Source organism: Sceloporus occidentalis, unplaced genomic scaffold, assembly GCF_023333645.1.
Source record: "Sceloporus occidentalis isolate IW3139 unplaced genomic scaffold, rSceOcc1.0.p SCAF_2, whole genome shotgun sequence".
NCBI lineage: Eukaryota > Metazoa > Chordata > Lepidosauria > Squamata > Phrynosomatidae > Sceloporus > Sceloporus occidentalis.
Genome location: NW_028316982.1, coordinates 11012484 through 11035946, shown reverse-complemented (window position 1 = coordinate 11035946; position 23463 = coordinate 11012484). Strand labels below are relative to the sequence as shown.

The 23463-nt window shown below is 42.4% G+C and overlaps 1 protein-coding gene across 8 annotated transcripts in view; it reads right to left on the bottom strand.

Moving 5' to 3' along the window:
• Nucleotides 1-23463, bottom strand: part of LOC149317967 (guanine nucleotide exchange factor DBS-like) — a 292013-nt gene that overhangs the window by 200953 nt on the left and 67597 nt on the right. For all 8 annotated transcript variants that reach the window (XM_089508735.1, XM_089508734.1, XM_089508737.1 and 5 more), the window contains exons 3-6: nucleotides 17668-17782; nucleotides 9300-9390; nucleotides 7214-7333; nucleotides 3804-3920 (exon numbers count right to left, since the gene is read on the bottom strand). In XM_089508735.1, the coding sequence (XP_089364861.1) occupies nucleotides 3804-3920; nucleotides 7214-7333; nucleotides 9300-9390; nucleotides 17668-17782 (443 nt within the window). The remainder of the gene's footprint in view (nucleotides 1-3803; nucleotides 3921-7213; nucleotides 7334-9299; nucleotides 9391-17667; nucleotides 17783-23463) is intronic.

Genomic DNA, 23463 nt, shown 5'->3' with positions numbered 1-23463 from the left:
GATCGAACTCAGCTGTCACAACAAATGGGTTTTGCTCTCCTTTGCTTTTTCATAAAGAAAATATATATATCAGGATGTGGATCTTAATGGTTTTTTCTCTTTGCAAGGAGAGTGATGCCCCCATATTCTTAAAAGAAAAACAACAATAAAATGTGTACAGTTCAGCAAAATGTAAAGGATATCATCTCTCACAGATTTCAAGGGGAGAATTAATGATACCTTTGTAAGTGAAATATATGTGGCTTAAACATGCTTTTGAAAAGTTTTTTGTAGACAGTTGTTAACTGCTGTCAAGTCAACTTTGACTTATGGTGACTATGGTCTCAAACACACTGCAGAAATAATCCAGTTTGAGACCACTTTAACTGCCGTGGCTCAGTGCTAGAGAATCCTGCGAATTGTAGTTTATTGTGACACCAGAATTCTCTGACAGAGAAGGCTAAATACCTCACAAATCTACAGTTCCCAGGATTCCCTAGCATTGGGCCAGGGCAGTTAAAGCAGTCTCACACAGAGAGACATCCAAGTCATCCTATCTTCTATAGCCCTGCTCCGGTCAGGCAGACTGAGGACCATGGTTTCCTTGATTGAGTCATTTTGGATTGTCTCATCAGAGGCATCCGTGTGGCAGAAATAATCCAGTTTGATACCACTTTTAACTGCCAAGGCTCAATGCTATGGAAATGTGGGAATTGTAGTTTGTTGTGGCATGAGAGCTCTCTGACAAAGCAGGCTAAAGTGTCTCAGAAAACTAAGAACCCCAGAATTCCTTCGCACTGAGCCATGGCAGTTAAAGCGATATCAAACTAAATTATTTCTGCTGTGTGGCTGCAGCCATTATACAGTTTTTCATGGTAAAAAGGGTTTACCATGACTCTTTCTGCACACTATTAACAAATCACAGCTATGGTGCTTCTATCGTTGTCTCAGAGATCTTCTGCCAGTGTCACTCCCCACTACTGCTGCTACCTTGTAGCTGTTTGGTACATTCAGGGATTGTTCTCACTGGTTTATACTCCGTGTTACAAATTGAATCCAAGGTATAGCGTTCCTATTAGAAACCGAATTAACTCTAGAACAGTTCCAGAGTAATCCACAATCGTTCCCACTAAAATCCGAATCGTAAACCGGATTTTTATTTAATCCGTGTTAATGGCATATAATCCGGGTTAAAAAAATAGAAGGTTTGAACCTACAATTTTTCCTTGATTCAGGATATGATTCGGAGTATTTAAATAGGAACGTTTTGGCCTTTGAATCAGGTCAACTGGATGGGAGGAGCGGAGCGCGATGGGCTGGCCTGGGGGTGTCACCCTCTTTGGTCTCTTTCTGCATCGCCAGCACCATTTTCTTCCATTCACATAATAGCCTTTTCTCCGGTGGATTGCAACCTCCCCTCTGCTCCTCTTTCATAGACCGATGTGTGAGGAGAGCCATTGAACACCATTTTTAACTATTCTTTTTTGCTTTTTTACCTCTGCCTGAGCAGCAGATGGGCTTTGGAGGAACTATGGGATGGGTTTTGCAGGACATATCCCCACTTCAAGGCTCTCCTGACAGCCCTGGGAGCAATCTTCCCCAAATATTCTCTCCTCATGGGGCAGCCAAAGCGAATTTGGGGCTACCGAGGCTCTTTCCAGAGGAACTATGGGATGGGTTTTGCAGGACATATCCCCACTTCATGGCTCTCCAGACAGCCCTGGGAGCAATCTTCCCCAAATATTCTCTCCCCATGGGGCAGCCAAAGCGAATTTGGGGCTACCGAGGCTCTTTCCAGAGGAACTATGGGATAGGTTTTGCAGGACATATCCCCACTTTAAGGCTCTCCTGACAGCCCTGGGAGCAATCTTCCCCAAAGATTCTCTCCCCTTTGGGGCAACCAAAGCGAATTTGGGGCTACCGAGGCTCTTTCCAGAGGAACTATGGGATGGGTTTTGCAGGACATATCCCCACTTTAAGGCTCTCCTGACAGCCCTGGGAGCAATCTTCCCCAAAGATTCTCTCCCCTTTGGGGCAACCAAAGCGAATTTGGGGCTACCGAGGCTCTTTCCAGAGGAACTATGGGATGGGTTTTGCAGGACATATCCCCACTTCATGGCTCCCCAGACAGCCCTGGGAGCAATCTTCCGCAAAGATTCTCTCCCCATGGGGCAGCCAAAGCGAATTTGGGGCTACCGAGGCTCTTTCCAGAGGAACTATGCGATGGTTGTGTTTGTTGTGTTTGTGAGACATTTATCCTCCTCTGCCAGAGAGTACTGGTACCATAATAAACTACCATTCCCAGGATTCCCTAGCACTATGGCAGTTAATATGAGGAGACACAGAAGATGACGAATAAGCGCCTCCTGATTGGCTCTTTTAAAAAAAACAGCCACGAAATTTATAACGAATTAAAAAGGGCCAGGTAGTGGGAACGCAGGTACAGGCTACATCGGTGTATGTTACTCTGAATTAATGTGATGTCATGATGATGTCACTTTGATTGACAGCCGAAACAAGTGAATGTGAACGAAAAAGTAACAAAACCAGTTTAAATATACACCGATTCATCCTTGAATGGGGACGAAACAGGGTCAATTACAGCGAATTAAAATAAAATGTTAAGTAAATGGGAACGATACAAATAAAGCGAATTGAAAAGCGGAATAACACTCGCTGTATTTTGAATCGCTTTAAAATGAACCTCTGTATTTAAATTTGTTTTAAATCACAAGTGAGAACACCCCCCCAGTCTGGTTCCTCAGCAATAGCCTTTCTGCCATGGGAGACCATACCAACAATGCTGCTGCCATCAGTATCGCCTCTAACTTCACAGGAGCACATCATCCCATCACTGAAGAAAGGTGCCATTGGTAGGATTTAGTACTATAATTTATATCTATACAATGCACTCTTTTGAACCAACTGATCAGAGAAGACATGGTGTTATACCATTAATATCTCCTTCTCCAGGGAACTCATAATGTTAAACTTCACCCACTGGAATTTTACCAATGTAATTTCTTTTAGCTGTACTTTGTTTCAATTTGTTGTAAACTGCTTTGGATCCTGTGCTGGGAGTCATCTGTGCTAATTTGCGCCTTCAAGTTGATTCCAACTTCTGGCGGACCCTAAGGCAAACCTATCATGGGGTTTTCTTGGCAAAATTTAATCAGAGGAGGTTTACTTTTCTCTCCCTTTGAAGCTGAGTGAATAGTGTGACTTGCCTAAGGTCAACGAGAGGGTTTATATGACTGAGTGGGAATTCAAACACAGGTCTCCAAGGTTGTTGTCCCACACGCAAACCACTATGCTACATTGGCTCATGCTGGGAGTCAGACAGCATATAAATTTGATGAATAAATAAATAAGAGAAAAATATGACTCTACTTCACTTTGAGTTACATCGTTCAAGCACATTTAAGATCAAGGTACAATTTTATCTACGGAATCACTCCCGATTTAAATTTCTTTACTGCAACAGTAAAGAAACACAGAATGTAGAAACTTAGTTCTGAAACTCTGAACCAGCTGTTGGTTCAAATTTCCTGTAGCCATGAATTTCCTGTAGGCTATGGCACTGACTGTCAACTTCTCTTAGGAAACACAAAGCTGGGAATAATGAGTTACAAACAATGTTGTTTACTATAAGAAATTTGGGGACAAGCTTTTTATGATTCAGAATTATTTGCTTTTTAAACTGCTGTGATTCATATTAATATTTTTTTTACAAAAACTGTGAAGTGAGAACCCAGAACAATCTGTAGCATAGACAATATTTTTTCCACATTTTTAAAAGCAGGAATCCAGGAGGCACTACTTACAGTTCGATGGTGTATCCACTGACTGTGTCCATATTCCAAAGTTCCACCTAACTCCCTGGTAAGCTGGCTTTTGTCGATGTAACCATGTAAGTCAGAAACCGAATTTAACATGATGATCTGCATAAGTAAAACAACAACAGGATGTACATTATTTGCTGAACCAGAAAGTACATTGTGCCTTAACCCCACTTTAATTTCTTTTCTGCACCTTTGCTCTCATGTTATAAACCTCTTGAGCTGTGCTACACACATAACACACATAACACTCCCTATTTCTACAAGGACTTTCTCAGATACATCACTGTGGTGGAACTCCACATGCACTCTGGACTGAGGTTACCATTTATGACAGTTTTAGCTCCCCTTAGAATGATCTCCCTTCATACACTCTGGTATTCCCAAGTCATGTTCCTTTTCCTATCCTACCTTTACATTTTTTTTCTTTGGCATCAAGATCTTGCCAAAAGATTTGAAAAAGGTCCACTAGGACATACATGGTGTAGTGGGGTTTGAGTGCTGGACTACAACTCCCTGATTCCTTGCATGGCCTTGAAGCCCACTGAGTGACCTCAGTCTCAGGGGAAGGCAATGGCAAACCTTTTCTGAATAAATCTTGCCATGAAAACCCCATGATAGCAATGCCTTAATGTTGCCATAAATCAGAAATGACTTGAAGGCACACAACAACAACAACAACAACAACAACAACAACAACAACAACGCCTTGGCAAATTATCACTCATTTAGGAGGTGGGATCCAGCTGCAGGGAAGGTCAACCCTTCAACTCTAATCCATAATGGGGACAAACTAGATATAATATAGGAAATGTCTAACAAAACCCTATGAAATTTATGGGGGTCACTGTAAATCAGCAAGTGACTAGTTGAAGACCACACATACTTGCACACACAAACACAAGCACACATTTCTTCCCACAGGAGCCTGCCCAGGCTTGTTATACTCAGAAAGAAAAGGGAAGCCTTGTGTACAAATAATCCATAATTCAAATCCCTGGTGTCCTCACATTAAATCTTCTCTCAAGAAGCTGGCTTGAAAAATATGACCCTGTGATCTCCAGATTAGAAGACTAGAAAGACTAATGCCATGACCCAGTATAAGTAGCCCCTTTACCCTCCCCAGTACATAGGATTAAAAGGAAGGGGTCAAAATCCAATAAATTAATTCTAAACATGGCTTGCGCACTTGTGGCCCTCTAGCTAAACTCTGGGCATCTGGGGACAACATCCTCCCCACTCCTGTGAACCTGCTGCTGGCCACAACCCCTCCAAAATGTGAAAAAAGTGGGGTAGGCATTTTTCTAAAACTGGAAGTGACCAGAGGTTTAGTTTTCAGGGGGGAAAATACCAGAAATGCACACTCACACATATGTCCTCACACATTAAGAAAGGCCTTTGCTTTGGAGGGGTATTGCCCCTTCTGTAAGCTTCCAGGAACAATAATTTTCCTTTTGCAGCCTTAAAAACACAGAGAGAGCACACAAAAATGGGCTGGTGGACTACAAGTGCCACATGGATTACATAAACCCTGCCTTTACTCTAGCAATCATTTCAGAGTGCACTAAGAGAAAAAGTGAAGTCATGCATTTTAGGACCTTCTGAAATGAGGTGAGGCTCAGCGTAAGTGTCTGTGCATCTTACTCACCAGAATGTATTAATTAATTTTACTGACGAGTTGATCTCTTCCAATTGTGCTGCTGCAGCTGAAGCACATAGCCAGGTGGTTAAAAGTTAAAGAGTTCTTGCTACCTGTTGGTTTATGATCACAATGCATGTAATCTTGGGGCGTTTTTAGACATCAGCCAGAATAACTCGACAGTAATATTTTTGAATACACCCTCTGTTTAGAACTCTGTACAGAATGTTCTGTATTTGAAGGTTGGAAAGTTTTTGCTTCAACATAAACTCAGCAATATGCCTGGATGTCTGGAAACCATGCCCCTTGAGCAACAATTTAGGAAGAGAATGTTAAGAGATCTCTGAAGATGCCAGCCACAGATGCTGGCAAAATGTCATGAAGAAACTCTTCTAGAACATGGCCATATAGCCCGAAAAACCCACTATATAACCCAAAAAACTATGGATGCTGGCCATGAAAGCCTTCGGTGATATGATAGCTCTGTTTAAATATTTGAAGGGATGACATACTGAAGATGGAGCAAAACTGTTTTCTATAGCTCCGGAGAATAGGACCCAGACCAATGGGTTCAAACTACAGGAAAAGAGATTCCACTTCAACATTAGGAAAAACTTCCTGACAGTAAGGGCTGTTCAACAGTGGAACGCACTCTCTCCGAGTATAGTGGAGTCTCCTTCTTTGGAGGCTGTTTTTAAGCAGAGGCTAGATGGCGGATGCTTTGATTGTGTATTTCTGCATGGCAGGGGATTAGACTTGATGGCCCTTGAGGTCTCTTCCAGCTCTATGATTCTATGCCAAAAAATCCCGTATTTCGGGTGTATGCCCTTCATAAAGACAGAAATGTGACATTGTGAACCGCTTTGATCTGAAGGACAAGCGGTATACAAATAAAAATTATTATTATTATTATTATTATTGTGCAGCTTATGAATATGGACAATATATCAATCATACAGAGATATACATGGTTGAGTTAAGTGAAATCAATACTTCTATTTGGAATTTAGCTAGAACACAAACTTATTAATAGCTACTTCCTGATGGTTAATCCTGCATGTCATCATCTTCAACTGTCCGTCACTGATATTTTGAAAACCTGGCAACACTTGTTGCTGTGTGCCTTCAAGTTGTTTCCTACTTATGGCAACACTATCAGGGTACAAAATTGGCCCCATGGCTTGACACAGTTAGACCTCTGCTCTATCACCTCATTTTGTATCCAAGTGCCATGTGCATAAAAAAAAAGTTTAGAATACAATGGGCCCTTGGTATCCACTGAGGTTTAGCTCCAGAACAACCCCTCCCCTGTGGATAGAAAAATTCGTGGACACTCGTCCCATTAGATACAATGACACATAAAATGCTGTCCCTTATATTAAATGGTAACATCATGATTTGCTTTTTGGAATTTGTATATTTTAAAAATATTTTCAAACCATGAATGCTTGAATCCATGGATAAAAAAAATATGGAGGGCTGATTGTACTATAGTTATCTCAGAGGCAGCTGGTAGATCCCTTGCTATGGGAGCAGTTAGTCCATGCTCAGTTTTATGCCTCTTCCTCCTGTTTTAGCCCCTCTCCAGCAGAAACAAACCTACCAAATGCTTTGCCCAATAAATTATTTAGCACTGGACAGGTGAGATATCATGGGGGTTGGGGCAGCGGGAGAGAAAGACTGCTAAGGCTTAAAAGGAGGGAGATGCAAAAACCATGAAAGAATAATGGTTCTAACAACAACAAAAAGTGCTTACCGGTACCTTCATTTTAAAGTCATCGCGATAGAGTTTAATGCCAATGTCAGCGATCGCCCTTTGGATGAAACGGGATGGCCGCAGGACGAAGACCAGCTGCAGGTTCCCGGGAAAGGCTCCCTAGAAAAAGTAAGAAAATGTGAAGCAATAAAGGGAATAGACTCTATAGTTCTTAAGAACAGATCATGGAAAAGTCACCAGAGAGAAAGGGGAGGGAATACAACTTTCAGAACTGGCTGTACTGCTTAAGAGATCCTGGGAATTGTAGTCCAAAAATGACTTTTCTAAGCTCTGGTTGAGAATGGGGGGTGGGTGGGGGGGGGTGTCATGCTGCTGAAGGCACTATGTTAAGAAATAACTGTGACCACTCTGGAGAATTTCCTTCTTGACATCCAGAGATCCTGCATTGAGGCCCAGGTCTACCAAGATAGATCTCACATTAAGCTGGGAAGTACAGAACAGCTTTTAAAAAAAATAATTTATTTTTTTATTAATTAATACATTATGAAATATTTTTGTTGATTTGTTACACTTTTTCATAGCTTGTCCATCATCTGTTGCTTTCAATGCATGTTCCTTGTTTGCTGTGCATTTTTAATTGAAGAGTGTTCAATTTATTTATTAAATGTACTGTTTATATGATAGATTTATAATACTGTACCTTTCTAATCAATTGTCCATAGCAGTTTGCACGAGCATTTAAAATCTATAAAAATCACTGCTCACTTGTTAACTATGCCCAGAATGAAAAGATCGTGTTGTAAGTGCCTGCCACATAGCTTTTAAAGATGTGAAGCCTTTAAGGAAGAAAAAGTCGTAGAGAGCCAGCGTAATATAGTGGTTTAAGTGTTAGACTATGACTATGGAGACCAGGAATCAAATCCCCACTCAACCATGGGAACCCGCTGAGTGACCTTGGGCAAGTCACATACTCTCAGCCTCAGGGGAAGGTAAAGGCAAATCTCCTCTGAACTAATCTTACCAAGAAAACCATATCATAGCTGCATCTTAGGGGTGCCATAAGTTGGAAACAACTTGAAGGCACACAACAACAATAGTGAACCCTAATTTAGTATCACAAACATGACCAAATACACATTTTGCTTTGTCGCACAAACAAATATTTTCAAACTTCAAATTCTTTCTGTTGTGTTTTGTGAAGATTTTTGCTAATTCTGGCATGTTCTTTTAAAACAAAAAAATCATCACCCAGCGGTAATGGTATATAACAAGGTGGAGTCCCCATCCTCATGGGATGTTTTCCCAAACAAAACTGCCTTTCTCGGAATGCCTTTTCCACTGGTCCTAGAGGAAGAAAGCTGCGTGGATTTAGCTTGTTGTCATCTGTGGATGGGGAAAACAAGCAGCATAGAGACATGGGTCCTGATTAGAAAAATGGCATGCAAAGAAAGGGTTAAGCTCTGCTTCCTCCATGCAATTGCTCCTCCAATCAAATTCAGATCCCCCTGTGGCTGTTTAAAAGCAAAGATAAGTACTGGATAAGGTGGGGATGAAGTGCCATCACATTGCACGTGTCTTCTGTGTCATATCTAGTTTGACCCTGGGTGAGAATGGTGGGGAGAAATGGTGAAACACTGAATCCAGCAAACAGAAAACTTGCTCACTCCTGACTTAAGGCCTGAGCTGCAGAGAGGATCCTTAGGTAACCCTGTGGGTCACTACACTCCTCCTGCTCTTCATGAGCTTAGAACTATAAATAGGTTTGCACCTTGCAGCATACTATAGAAATAATTATGGCTTTAGCCTGTCTTGGACTGGAGCAATCCCATCCCCATTCCACAAAGAACAAAGTGAGTGCCTATCTGTACTTCTGCTTTTGGCAACCATTGATTCTCAGGATGTGTGTGTGTGTGTACGTGTGTGTGTGTTTGTGTGCGAGCGCGCACACAATTATCAGCAGGGCAGGGCAAGGGAATGTACCGCATGATGAGCAGCTGAAAAGGAGCCCAGTCAAAACACAGCAAAACAAGAGCATCAAACGGCACAATTCCAGCAGGGTCAGAGTGTGCAGAAGACAAACAGCGGTAAAGAAAATAAATCAATAAAATCATTCCAGGACACTTACTGCTATTCGGGTGAGGGATGCCTTTACCGCGCTCCATTTGTCCCGCCGCCTGTCTATAATGATGATGAATCCGATGCTGGCAGCCTCCAGACTGCAAAATATCCAAAGCAGGTATATGGGGTTACAAGGAGGAGGCAGCCCCGTTCCAAGCAACAATAATACTGCAGCAAAAAGACAGCATCCATGGCACACTCAGAGCTCATTATTAACAAGCAGAGGAGACAAAAGAGAGCATGAATGAACTTGACCCGGAGCAAGAAGATGCAAACGTTCCCGCCACATTACCCTGCAATCCTTTTCTTCCTTCCACCCCAGCATCAGGTTAGCAGCTTCAATAAAACATACATATTTTATCTATCAGATTGCTTGCACTGCTTTGCTGCAGATTCTCCAAGCCATGGTGATGTGAACAGTTTGGAATTACCTACGTGCCTATATGCTGGTAAACATAAGATGTCACTTTGGCAAAAAACACCACCACATGACAACAACAAAAATCCAGGCTTGGTTTGAACAATCCCAACACCTAATGCTTCCTCCCCATGTGCAGTACAGGAGCAGGACTGTCCCTCATCAGTCCTCCATGTATATTAGTGGAACAAGACTGTATTAGGAGAGAGCATTTAGGTATTAGGCCAGCGTGTATTAGGGGAGCACACAGAGTGGTCTTACTCTCTAGGAAGATGAGGCACAGCTCACATACTCCTCCCAACAAGCAGGGGTGGAAGGGTACTAGATTTTGCAAGGGCGGATTTACATGGCTCCACCTCTGCTGACTTCACCCTGCACCCACCAATGCACCTGGCACATCTGTGCCACTCTGAGGAGACCAGATAGCTATGCATAGGAGTAGCATTTGAATATAAGACATATCTACATGAGATAAATGTACAATTGAATCACAGGTCACTTCCAAGGCTCTGCCAGAAATCTGGATTGTGCTGTGCACAACGGAATATATGCTGTTTTATTCAAATAAAACCACGTTTGATAGGTTTCATTCCAATTATTCAAACATTACAGCTTTTCAATAGGACTTTGGTCCTTTGGTGTTTTGGTCAGGCCTCACCTGGAATACATTGTCAGGTTCTGGGGGCACCACATTTCAAAAAGGATGCTGACAAGCTGGAGTGTGTCCAGGGGATGGCAACCAAAATGGTAAGAGATCTGGAAATCATGCCTTTTGATGAGAGACTTAGGGAGCTGGGTATGTTTAGCCTGGTGAAGCGACAGTTAAGTGGTGATATGACAGTCCTGTTTAAGTATTTGAAGGGGTATCATACTGAGGAAGGAGCAAACTTGTTTTCTGCTGCTCCCAAGTCTAGGACACGGAACAATGGATGCAAGCTACAGGAAAAGGGATTCCACCTGAACATTAGAAGGAACTTCCTGACAGCAAGAGCTGTTGAACAGTGGAACACACTCCCTCGAAGTGTGGTGGAGTCTCCTTCTTTGGAGGTTTTTAAACAGTTTGGATGGTCATCTGCCAGGGGTGCTTTGATTCTCTGATCTTGCATGGCAGGGGGTTGGACTGGATGGCCCTTGTGGTCTCTTCCAACTCTTTATGATTCTATGCATAGGAGTAGCATTTGAATATGAGATGCGTCTAAATATAGCCACTCTGATAGCCTTTAGGGCTGAAGGGAGCGGCATAAATACCACAAATAATAGATAAATGAGATACACCTACAATTGAATCACAGGTCACTTCCAAGGTTCTACCAGAAATCTGGATTACATTGTGCACAATGGATTTTAAGCCATGTTATTTAAATAAAATCACATGTTCAATAGGTTTCATTTAATGTATTCAGACATTACACTCACAAGTGGCTTTTCAATAGGAAAGAAACACTTTGTGAACAGGGCAGTCAGGAATGATAGGAATCTCTTGTTACTCCTTATATACATACACCATTAAGGGGGGGGGGGGGGGAAGAACAAGGAAGAGTATATGGCTCTTATTACACGTGAAATTGGAACTCCAATCCAAAGCCATTCTGAAGGGAAGGGGAAGCAGAGTCAATTCAAATCCAAGGCAATTCACGTGATTAATTATCACACGTGAAGAGCAAAATTGTGGTCATTCCTGAGGCAAAGTGGAACAAGTACAAAATAAATTATCACACCATGTGGATTCAACAATTCGAATTGGCACCCTTGTGCATGCTCAGTGGGGCTCTGAACACATCGAGAACTTGACGCTTCCGGGGTGAAGAAGGGGGCCACTTTTTGTTTCCTGTGAATGCTAGCCTCATGTGAATCATTCCTGTCATCCCTCCTGGACACATCCGAATGCAGCCTTCATTCTTTCCATCCCTATTATTATTATTATTATTATTATTATTATTATTATTAATAATAAATTTCTTTCCTGCCTCTTCTCAAGGCTTGAGGCAGGGTACCCAAAGGAGAACAAGGCACTGCAAAATAATAAGTTGTTATAATAATATTTCTTTCATAGAATCATAGAATTGTAGAGTTGGAAGAGACCACAAGGGCCATCCAGTCCAACCCCCTGCCATGCAGGAAATCCAAATCAAAGCATCCCCGACAGATGGCCATCCAGCCTCTGTTTAAAGACCTCCAAGGAAGGAGACTCTATCACCCTCCAAGGGAGTGCGTTCCACTGTCAAACAGCCCTTACTGTCAGGAAGTTCCTCATAATGTTGAGGTGGAATCTCTTTTCCTGTAGCTTGCATCCATTGTTCCGGGTCCTGTTCTCTGGAGCAGCAGAAAATAAGCTTGCTCCTTCCTCAACATGACATCCCTTCAAATATTTAAATAGGGCTATCATATCACCTCTTAACCTTCTTTTCTCCAGGCTAAACATCCCCAGCTCCCTAAGTCGTTCCTCATAGGACATGGTTTCCAGACCCTTCACCATTTTAGTCACCCTCCTTTGGACACGTTCCAGTTTCTCAATGTCCTTTCTGAATTGTGGCACCTAGAACTGGACACAATATTCCAGGCGGGGCCTGACCAAAGCACAATACAGTGGCACTATTACTTCTCTTGATCTAGACACTCTACTTTTATTGATGCAGCCTAGAATTGCATTGGCCTTTTTAGCTGCTGCATCACACTGTTCACTCATGTTCAACTTGTGGTCTACTTGGACTCCTAGATCCCTTTCACACATAGTTTCATTCAGCCAGGTGTCCCCCATCCTATATTTGTGCATTTTATTTTTCCGCCCTAAGTGCAGTACCTTACATTTCTCCGTGTTGAATTTCATTTTGTTAGCTTTGGCCCAGCTTTCTAGTCTGTTCAGGTCATTCTGAATTTTGATCCTGTCCTCTGGGGTATTAGCTATTCCTCCTAATTTGGTGTCATCTGCAAATTTGATAAGTATGCTCCCAATTCTGTCATCCAGGTCATTGATAAAGATGTTGAATAGCACTGGGTCCAGGACAGAGCCCTGTGGAACCCCACTGGTCACTTCTCTCCAGGATGAAAAGGTGCCATTGTTGAGCACCCTTTGCGTTCGGCCGGTCAACCAGTTACAAATCCAGGCTTGAGGCAGGGTACCCTATTATTATTATTATTATTATTTTGCAGTGCCTTGTTCTCCTTTGGGTACTCTGCCTCTAGCCTCACATCAATCGTTCCAGTCATCCCTTCCAGCCACATGCGAATGCAGCCTCCATTCTTGCCATCTCTCCTGGACACCTCAGATTGCCCTGTCCATTCTTGCCAACCCTCCTGGACACCTCAGATTGCCCCCTCCATTTTTGCCATCCCTCCTGGCCATATCCGAATGCGTCCTCTGTTCTTGAAGAAGTACCAGAAGCAAATGGAGCAAAACTGCAGCACTGCATCATGGGAAATGTGGCACCTTGGAGGTTGGGGTGTGTGTGGGAGTGTACTAGGACTGAAGCAAAGTTGTATTCCACACCAAGACCAATTTGAATTGGATTTGAATTGATCTTGGAGAAAGATTTGCGAATTCACTAGTACACCGAATTCACCTACATCAGGAGTGACTTTGGATTGACTTAGGATCGGGCTCGGAATGACTCCCCATAGAAAGCAATTGCGAGTGATAATCTATCATGTAATAACATGAATTTGCATGGTTGGGCCCGTAATGGCTTCGGATTGGAGTTGCAAAAATCGTTGTGCGATATTGTCCTATGAAAATGCAAAGTTAACTACAATTATCTGTTCTCAGTGGTTGCAAGGAAGGGTGGTCTTTAACTAAGGGAAATAAGACCACCCTCTTGATGTTGTTTCTGAAAAAAGCATTCGCCTTATGAAAAAAGCATTCCCCTTATTAAAAAAGCATTCCCCTTATGACCAGGGAACGTTTCACACTACAATTATAGCACTATAGTACACTTTAACTGTATGGCAACATCGTATGGAATTGTGGGGTTTGTAATTTGGTGAGGCCTTCCCTTGAGGCTGAGAGTGAGTGACTTGCCCAAGGTCACCCAGTGGATTCATGACCAAGCAGGGAATCAAACTCTGGTCTCCAGAGTCACAATCCAACACTCAAACCACTATGCCATGAGGGGTCTCCTGATTCCATTATCAGCCTAAACACTGCAGATTGTTTGACAAATATTTGGGTAATAGAGACTCAGTGGAAAAAGCATGGTGAGGGGAAAAGCCTAATACTGCTTTTCTTGATCCACCAGAGCCTAGCCATATTGGCACAGCAAACAGTTTCCCTCCCCTCAGGTTGGTCTATGTCTCTTAAGTGATATCATACAATGGAAAAAAATTTGCTTTTGGGCATTCACTTGTGCATTTTATACCTTTGAGAAATATACACTAAGTATATTTCTTTTATTGCTGAGAAACTGCAGAGTAGGACCCAGGCTGTACTTCCAAGACAGGTTGCAGGGATTCCACCTGAGCTCAGGTCTTGGCACGTATCCCCTGCCAACTTCAGCTCTTGAAAAAAGTTATGTATTCTCATCTATGAGAATCCCCCTGTCAGCATGGCTAAGAGCAATGCTAGCTCAAGGGATTCTAGGGATTGTATTCTTTAAAAAAGTAATTTTTCCAAGCAGTGGCCCTACTCTATTGGTCATACAACTGATATTTTAAATGTGATAGTTATTATTTATGGTACGGTTATCAAGAAATAGTGTGATGTAGTGGTCTGAGTATCTACAAGACCAAGGTTCAAATCTCTGCTCAGCTATGGAAACCTCCTGGGTGCCCTTGGGCAAATCACACTCTCTCAACCTCAGAGGGAGCCTATGGCAAATGCTCTTGGAACAAATCCTGCCAAGAAAACCCCATGATAGGTTTGCCTTAGGGGCACCATAAATCAGGAACAACTTGAAGTCACACAGTAACCACCACCACACCACCACACCTCACAGGACTGGTAAAGCTAATGTTGTCATCTTGTGACAGACCATCCTTCCTACTGGGTTTCTTCCCAACTGGTAAATTCAAGGGTGTATTTAAGAGACTAAAATGGAACAGTTTATAACACCCTGATGTTCAAGGTCAATATTGCCTGACTTCTGACAATTTTGGGATGAAAAGGACTATACAATAATCTTCCTGTTCTTCTTTTTTGGTTACTTGAGGCTGCTCCAAAAGTTAAGTCCTACTCAGAGAACAGAGAAAGAAAGTGTCAGCAAATGATACAATTTCAACTCAGCACCCCAAAATAGAAGTTCAGGCCAGGGACAGGAAGTCACTTGAAACTATCCGGATATCTATGTGTCGTGTGCAAACACTCCTATAGAAATGATAAATGTTGTGGTTTATTATTCTTTCTTTTAAAAAAAGAGAAACAGATTTAGAAAGGAGAAATTGAGTGTTGAGATGCAATGGGACACTGAAAAGAGTGCTTATTTCTTCTCTACTAAACTTCTCTACTAAAAATTGTAGACACACTCTTTTTGCACCACAAGGTTCAATTTATTCTGTGGCAAGAATTTTTTTATAAGGGACCACAGGGCAAAGGAAGAAGTTGAACAGGGAATGAGTTATGCCCTCTCCTCATATACTTTCCTACTCTAAAACTTTGCTCTTCCACGTTTCTTTTAAAATGTTTCAAAGCTGGGGAGAGCCAGTGTTGTGTAGTGTTTTGAGTGTGGAACAATGGTACTGGAAAACCAAGATCTGAATCTTTGCCATGGAAATCCACTGGGTGACCTTGGGCAAGTCACTATCTCTCAGCCTCATAGTAAGGCAATGGCAAGCCCATTTGAACAAATCATGCCAAGAAAACCCCATGACAGGCTCACCTTAGGGTTACCATAAGTTGAAAATTTGAAGGCATACAACAAAAACAGAGCTAGGAGCTACCCAAAGCATGTGCAGCTATTCTTCAGTGTGAATATATAGATTTATTGACTGAAATTGTGCACAGTCTGTGTATTGAAGCCCTGACTGACCCTGCGACAATGCCTTACCGCCTAGCAAACTCAGATGAGAAGAATTCATTTTTTAATCAAAAACATTTGCAAGCTTGAAAAAAAAACCCTTATGAAGGCTATTCCATGTTGGTGGGTTTTTTTTTGGAGGGGGGTGTACCCAGAATAGGTGCCCATCCCCCAAAACAGACCAAAATGCAACTGCTGGAAGTGATGCATCATCACTTCCACTCCCCCCCAAAAGGCAACCGCATCAAAACTTTGTGCCTCTCCAGAGCTCTGGAACAGCATCTACTGTAAACAGGGTAAACTGTGTTATGAACTCTTTCCAACCTCTTTGTTCCAGAGAGACACAAGAAGAGGAACATTACAGTAGATAATGAAACTTTATAGACTGCAAACAAGTACAGTGTTCTGATACTGTTTATAGGAGGGCTTGCAGAGTATGCCACTGGTGTCACATATGATCCCCATGACTGTTTTTGTCACTTTCACAGCATTCAAACTTCTAGGATCACCCTTTTTCTGGCCAGAAAGAGGGGTGACTAGTGAAATGAGAAATCGCCTTTTACATGGGTTATTAGGGCACAATGCAACACTTGTTAAGGTAGAAGGCAGCAGGAAAAGAAAAAGATGCGATTCCAGAATAAAACACTGTTCCAAAACCAGAAATCTACTTCCTGCCACTTCCAGGTTGGAAGCATATTGTTTGCAGTTCATGCAACCCCAAGAGGGTTCCAGGGCAGAAAATTAGCCACAAAACCTACTCCAGTTTTAGATTTCCACATCTTGCCATTGCAATGTTTGCAGCTCTACAGACAGCCCAGATGTCTAGCTTAACCTGCTTTGGGTCACCCTAGTCTGGTCGCTGCCTTCCCATGCCAAATGGGGAATGATCAGCACTGGAGCAGCCAGAGGCCGCTCCAAGCTGCCAGTCTGCTTCACCCTTTTCTTAACCTGGGGCCCGTTCACACCGTACAATTATAGTGCTATCTATTATTCAGCTTCAATTGCCATGGTTCCATCCTGTGGAATCCTGGGATTAACCATTTAGACAGGGGCCTTTAGAAGTCTCAGACAGTGTTCCAGTGCTTCACCAAAGTACAAACTCCAGAATTCCATAGGAAGGACCCATGGCAGTTAAAGTGGAATAATAGTGTTATAATCGTGTAGTGTGAATGGTCTCCTCATTCATGGTATTTTGTGTCTGCCCCTACCACCAGCCGCAGCTAATGATAAGGAATGTGAACGAGGAAACACAAAAGGAAAGACAGCATGACAAACGTTTTGCAAGAAAAATATAGGTATTATATTTAAAATATATATATATAAAAATTATATTTATTTTGCTTTCTTTTTATTTTGTTATTAATCTGTGCCTTTTTAAATTTTTATTTTTGCTGTAATTACATAGTTACAGCAAACAAAACAAAACAGAGTAAAAACAACCTCATCAAAGGCATGCACATGCCAAAAGGCATGGAAGGCAGGATTATGGAGCCAGAAGAGACCATGCCAAAGCAGCACACTCATGTGATTGAAGACAAGTGTGATACTGAACGCTTTCAAGCTGTTATGTTTCTGTTTGATTCACTAACGTGATTGTTGCGATTAAAAAGTTGGTGTGATGAAGTGCAAAGATTGGAAGCCCTGCAGGTTACGATTCCCACACGTATGATTAGGCTGATGGGAAATATGTCCAAATAAGAGCCCTTTTGCTTTACACCATTATAGTATTATGATTCCACTTTATCTGCCATAATTATGTCTTGTGCAATCTAGAGGCTTGAAGTCTGGGGAGATACTAGAGCTCCCCAGCTGAGAATTCTATATGCCTTCCCTAAATTGCAGTTCCCAGGATCCCACAGGGCAGAACTATGGCAGTTAAAGTAGTATCATAGCACTATAATTGTGCAGCGTGGAAGGGCCCCAAAATGTACCATTTGTCTTTTCTTGAAGGCAGCAATGAGTGAATCTAGGTGCAAAAACACTAAAAACCTTGTCAGTAGATTCAGACTTACCTGGGAATGCTAGTTAAATATGTCACAACATTCAGAAAATCCTCATCAGGGATCTCACTGAAGCCTGGATACTCTGGGAAGGTAATGATTGGTGCCCCATCTTTCCCTCTTCCTCCTGCAAGAGAAACCAGCTCTCAGCAAGCAAAAGACTTTTCACAGACCATAGAACCATCATGTCTACAGGCAATGGAACGGCATGTGAAGTGTTCATGTAAGGAAATGGTATAAGTACAGTTATTTCACAATTACTATTTTCCTGTAGTGGCTGGAAGCTTCAATGTCAGTGAGACAGTGAATCTGCTCTGGATGGTAGCCTGATATCCAAGTAAATAAATAGTAAATTTCCAAAATGTTCAATTCTTATTGCTGTTGTGTGCCTTCAAGTTGTTTCCTACTTACGGTGACCTTAAAGTGAACCTATCATGGGGTTCACCAGGAGCCCTGGTGGCGCAGTGGTTAAATGCCTGTACGGCAGTCACTCATTCACTCACAAACCATAAAGTTGCGAGTTCAAGACCAGCGAAAGGGCTCAGGCTTGCATCCTCCCGAGGTGGCTAAAACGAGTACCCAGACTGTTGGGGACAATTAGCTTACAATTTGTAAACCACTTAGGGAGTGCTTAAGTGCACTGATAAGCGGTATAGAAACGTTTCTGCTATTGCTATTTTAATGGCAAGATTTGTTCAGAGGAGGTTTGCTATTGCCTTTCCAAGGATGAGAACATGTAATTTGCCCAAAGTCACCCAGTGGGTTTCATGGCAGAGCCGGGAATCAAACCCTGGTCTCCAGAGTCGAGGTCGAATTAATAATTGAAACCACTAACCACACTGGCTCTTTGTTCTCAAAATGGGTTAAATTCAATGGATGAGCCTCATCCTGGGAAAACCACCATCATGATCATGGTATCTTCCCTGCCATGTAAGTATCAATGAACCATTGATTAATTATTTTTAAAAAAATGAATGGGGTTCAATCCTGGTTCTTGATTTAGAATGAGAAAAAAATCAGATATAGGAATGAGAACTGAAGTAGGAAGACATTAACTAAGATGAAAGAAAAGAGATAAAAGAAGATACATAAATATGAAGTCAAAATAAAATGAAAATATTGGAAATAAGTGAAACAGACAAAGTTCCAGAATCCAAAAAAGAACAGGAAGGTGCAGGTTTGTTATTGTCATGTAGTGATTTTGTTGTGTCGTGATATTTGTTAGATAATATAATGTAAGGTATCGTAATTGTTATAGTATATAGCGTATGATGGTTTTGTTTGTTTTGCTGTTGTTGTTTTGTCTTTGTCCTGAAACCAACAGGCCAAATACAGTGCCTTACAGGTGCTTTGGGAGCATAGTGTTCAAAAGATGCACACCCCCAAACCGCAAGACTGCCTAAGGTGGCCAAAACCTAGGCACAAAAGGAGCAGAAAAAAACCACTCCTGCCAGCAGTCCATTCAGGACCACAGCAGCAGTCGGCCTCAGGACCATGGCATCTGGTCACCACAGTCCCACAGTGATCATGGCTAGAAACTCTGGCCGTTCCTTTTGCTCCATCTGCATGAACTCTTTGTCAACTATTTACAGGAAACATTTTTTTAAAAAAAATGGGTTAAGTGCACTCCATAGCTTCCCTTTCATTTGGGTTAATACCTAGAGTGGGTTCACTGCGCCACTGACATGGAAATCACTAGCTAACACTGCATTTCCTGCATAGAAACACTTGCCACTTAAGCAGCAGCCCTCAGTGCTATGTATAGTATATGGCAGGGAAATGCCTCTGAACAAGCCATCCTTCCTTCAGAGAGAAAGGGATGAGCGACACCTTGTGGGCACATTTGGCAGCCTTTTGTTGTTGTTAGCTGCTGTTGAGTCAACTCTGACTCAAGGTGACCCTGTGGATGAGACATCTCCAAGAATCCCTATCCTTAAAAAAAGGAATGGGAAAGATCAAGAATCTTATCATAGTTCTGTTCCTCTCAGTCCTCCTGTGTTAAAAATGCCAGTAATTTTTTTTCAGGGGTGGTTAACCAGAACATGTCTTTTGTGTTTAAGGGGGCCAGCGACAAAAGAGAACTAGGTTTCTACAACTTTTGTGGTTGTGCAGAAGAAAAATCGCAGTTCTGTGATTGTACCAGTTTGTGCTTATACAAATCGGAGTTCAGTCCCATGCTGCTTGCAATTTCCAGGGCTACAAATCAGACTGATATTCCATACATCAGCTTTCTGGGATGCAGAACAGAAGTCAGTTCCACCCAGATACATTCTTCCTGCAACTGCAAATGTTTTGGCAACTTTTCTTTTCTTGATTTATTCTGTTTCATGGTCAGTTGACATAGCTGTTCATTTTTACTTCTCAGAAAAAAAGTTTCATTTTCTGGTCTCTAACCTTTCATGAACAGTTTGTATTAATTATCTCAAAGTAGAAGTAGTTAGGGATGTGAGTAATAATTTGTAATGACATTGTGGGTGTGCCACTATCAATATAGCCTACCCTTCCCCCCCCCCCCCGCAAATTGTCATGATGTCTCAGCTATATCAAAGCTTTACTAGCCTGATGAAAACTTTATTATGTGGGGGAGGGGATCTTTTTTATCCTGTTTCACTTTAAATGCTTATTTTTCAATGTCTCTTAGCTGTCTGATGCTTTATATAGTAGTAATAATAATAATAATAATAAGTTTATTTATACCTCCCGCCTCTCCCACAGATCGAGGCAGGATTACATCCTTAAAAGACACATAGGCGGGTTATAGACCGCCAAAAAATACGTATTGAATACGTATTAGGGTTAGGAAGGGGCGGTGCTTCCGCACCCCTCTAACCCTAATACCTATTCAATATGTACAATATGGCGGTGGCCGTTCCACACGGCCACTGCCATATTGATGTAAAGGACACTCTGCGTCCGCACGTGGCACACCGGAAGTGATGCCGCGAGTGCACCCTTTGGCACTTGCAGCGCCTCTTCTGGGGCCCAAGAAGGAGCTCTATTTCCGTGCTCCTTCCTCTGAGCGTCCGGGAGCCCCGCGGTGTGGCAGCTGCGGCTCCTGGATGCCGCAAGCGGCAGCGGCGGGACAGCGCTGTTTCTCGGCGGTATGTAACCCACCTTAGTACAATCAATACAACAATAAAATACTAACACTGAATTTACCAAGAATTCATATTAGTTCTCTAAAATTTACAATTCGTCCATTAGCCAACAATCAGAGTCAAGGAAGAGCAGTTGTCATAACCTTTTTATATGGAATTCAGTGGATAAGCCCACCAGAAGATCTGCTTTGAATGCCTTCTTAAAGGCCTCTAAGGTATTAATGAGATGGATCTCTTCCAGTAGGTCATTCCATAATCTTGAGGCTGCAGCAGTGAATGCCTTATGTGAAGTTGTCATTAACCTGGTATTATAATATTCCAGTAAGAACTTCCCAGATGTTCTAAGAGTGCGGGGCGGATTATGTAGGGAAAAGCACTCCCACAAGTAACTTGGGCCCGAGCCATGTAGGGCTTTAAAGGTAATAACCAACACCTTGTATTGCACCCAGAAGCCAATTGGCAGCCAGTGAAGAGATTTCAGTATTGGTGTTATATGGTCAAACCTAGAGGTTCTGGTGACCAATCTGGCTGCTGCATTTTGAACCAATTGAAGCTTCTGAATTTGGTACAAGGGTAGTCCCAATTAGAGCGCATTGCAGAAATCTAACCGAGAGATTAGCAATGCAAGTACTACTGCTTCAAGGTCCTTTTGGTCCAGGTAGGGACGCAGTTGGCATATCAACCGAAGCTGATACCAAGCACTCCTGGCCGTCACATCTATTTGGGATGTCAATTGTAAGGACAGATCCAGGAGTACTGCCAAACTGCGAACCTCGTCCTTTAGGGGAAGTGTGACCCTGTCCAGGACCGGGTGACTAAATGCCATTCCTGGACTTAGGGTACCTATCACGAGTACATCGGTTTGCTCTGGATTCAGTTTGAGTTTGTTTTCCCTCATCCAGCCCATTACCGATCCAAGATAGGCATCCAGAGGAGAGATGCCATCCCTAGTCACTGCAATAGTCGGGGACATAGAGAAATAAATTTGTGTGTCATCAGCGTACTGATGGCACCGCACCCCATGTCTCTGGATGATCTCTCCCAGCGGCTTCATGTAAATGTTGAAAAGCATTTCTTGTGCAATTCAGTACAGGTCTGCTGAAAAGCAAACCTCGCAGATTTCAATGGGATTTGCTTATAAGTAGGGGGATACTGGACTGCTATTTCAGTCTTATTTTGGTGGGAGTACCTAGTCAGAATTAAGTATTGCTGAGTGAGTCTTACAGTACCCCAGGAAGTTATGTACAGGGTACAGTTATGTACATTTTCAGTCATACTTTGGAGGGAGTGTGTACTCACACATAAGGCCTGCTGATTCCAGTAGGATTTACTCCCAGGTACATAGAGAGTTTGCCATTTCATTTTTACATTAGAAGAAGTATTCAGGACTAAGCTCTGCTGACTCCAGTGGGGTTTATCCCCAAGCAGATGCACAGAAGGGTTGTAATTTCAGTCTTATTCTTGCTGGGAGTGACTATTCAGAAGTAAGCTCCACTGACTTTGAGGCTTACCTCCCTTAAGAGAGGTGTTCTGAGTAGCTACTGCAGTCTTGATCTTGGGAGTTTCGACTTAAAGGTAAGGCTCATTGAGGGAGAGATTTTCTGGACAAACACACAAATTTCACTACCAAATGGACAAAAGTCTTATCGCAACGCAACAGTGGCTCTCTTTCCTGAGAAACTGGGGGAAATGGGTGGGAGAACAAGCAGGTGAGACAGTCACACATAACAGCCCCTGTGGTATGGAGGGCTACAAGCACACATGTCAGCAAGAAACTGTGGCCAACAATGTGTATTTGAAGGGTAAAGAGGAGGCAGGACTTTGCTTATGAGGCAAAACCCCTATGAAACAAATTAAGTGGGAAGGCAGCACAAGGCCTGTTCACACCACACAGTTATAACACTATCATTCCACTTTAACTGCCATGGTTTCATCCTATGGAATCCTGGGATTGGCAGTTTAGGGAAGGTCATTTAGAATTCTTAACCAGAATACTCCAGTGCCTCACCAAACTACAAACCCCAGGCTTCCATAGGATAGGATTGTGGCAGTTAATGTGGAATAATAGTGCTATAATTGTGTATTGTGAATAAGCCACAGACTCCCCAAAGAAATAACTGCAGTTAGTTCAAATTTAAATTGTCCCTTTTATTGCACAAAGGAAAATGTGCTGTTGATGGTGGTGCTGGAGCATGGCAATGGTATGAGTTCAGATGGCTGTATACTTCATGTACACTGCAAATTTAAATGTGGGAACACCAGGAAACTATCAGGCACAGGCAATGTAACTTTTGCTCCACTTGGGTCCCTCTACTGACAAGAGAAGAGGGCCTAAATACTGTATAGTTTCCAAATCATGTCTGATCTTGAAAGCTAGGCAGATTCAAGCCCTAGTTAGTACTTGGATGGGAAGCCAGTTATCAATACCAGGTACTGTATACTATGTTTCAGTGGAATGGACTAGTAAATTCACCTCTGAGTACTCTGTGCCAAAGAAAACCCAATTAAATTTATGTGGTTGCCACAAGCTGACAGGCAATGTAAAAGCACATATGCACAGACTGGCAGGAGATAACAGTTCAAGAAGCTTGGAGGTGGATGAGGATCCTTATAGGAACTACCCCTGCTAAAAGCCCTCTCCTCTGTCACACACACACATGCATATGCACCTGCCAAAGGCTCAGGAAGAGCCTAATCCTCACTTGCCTGT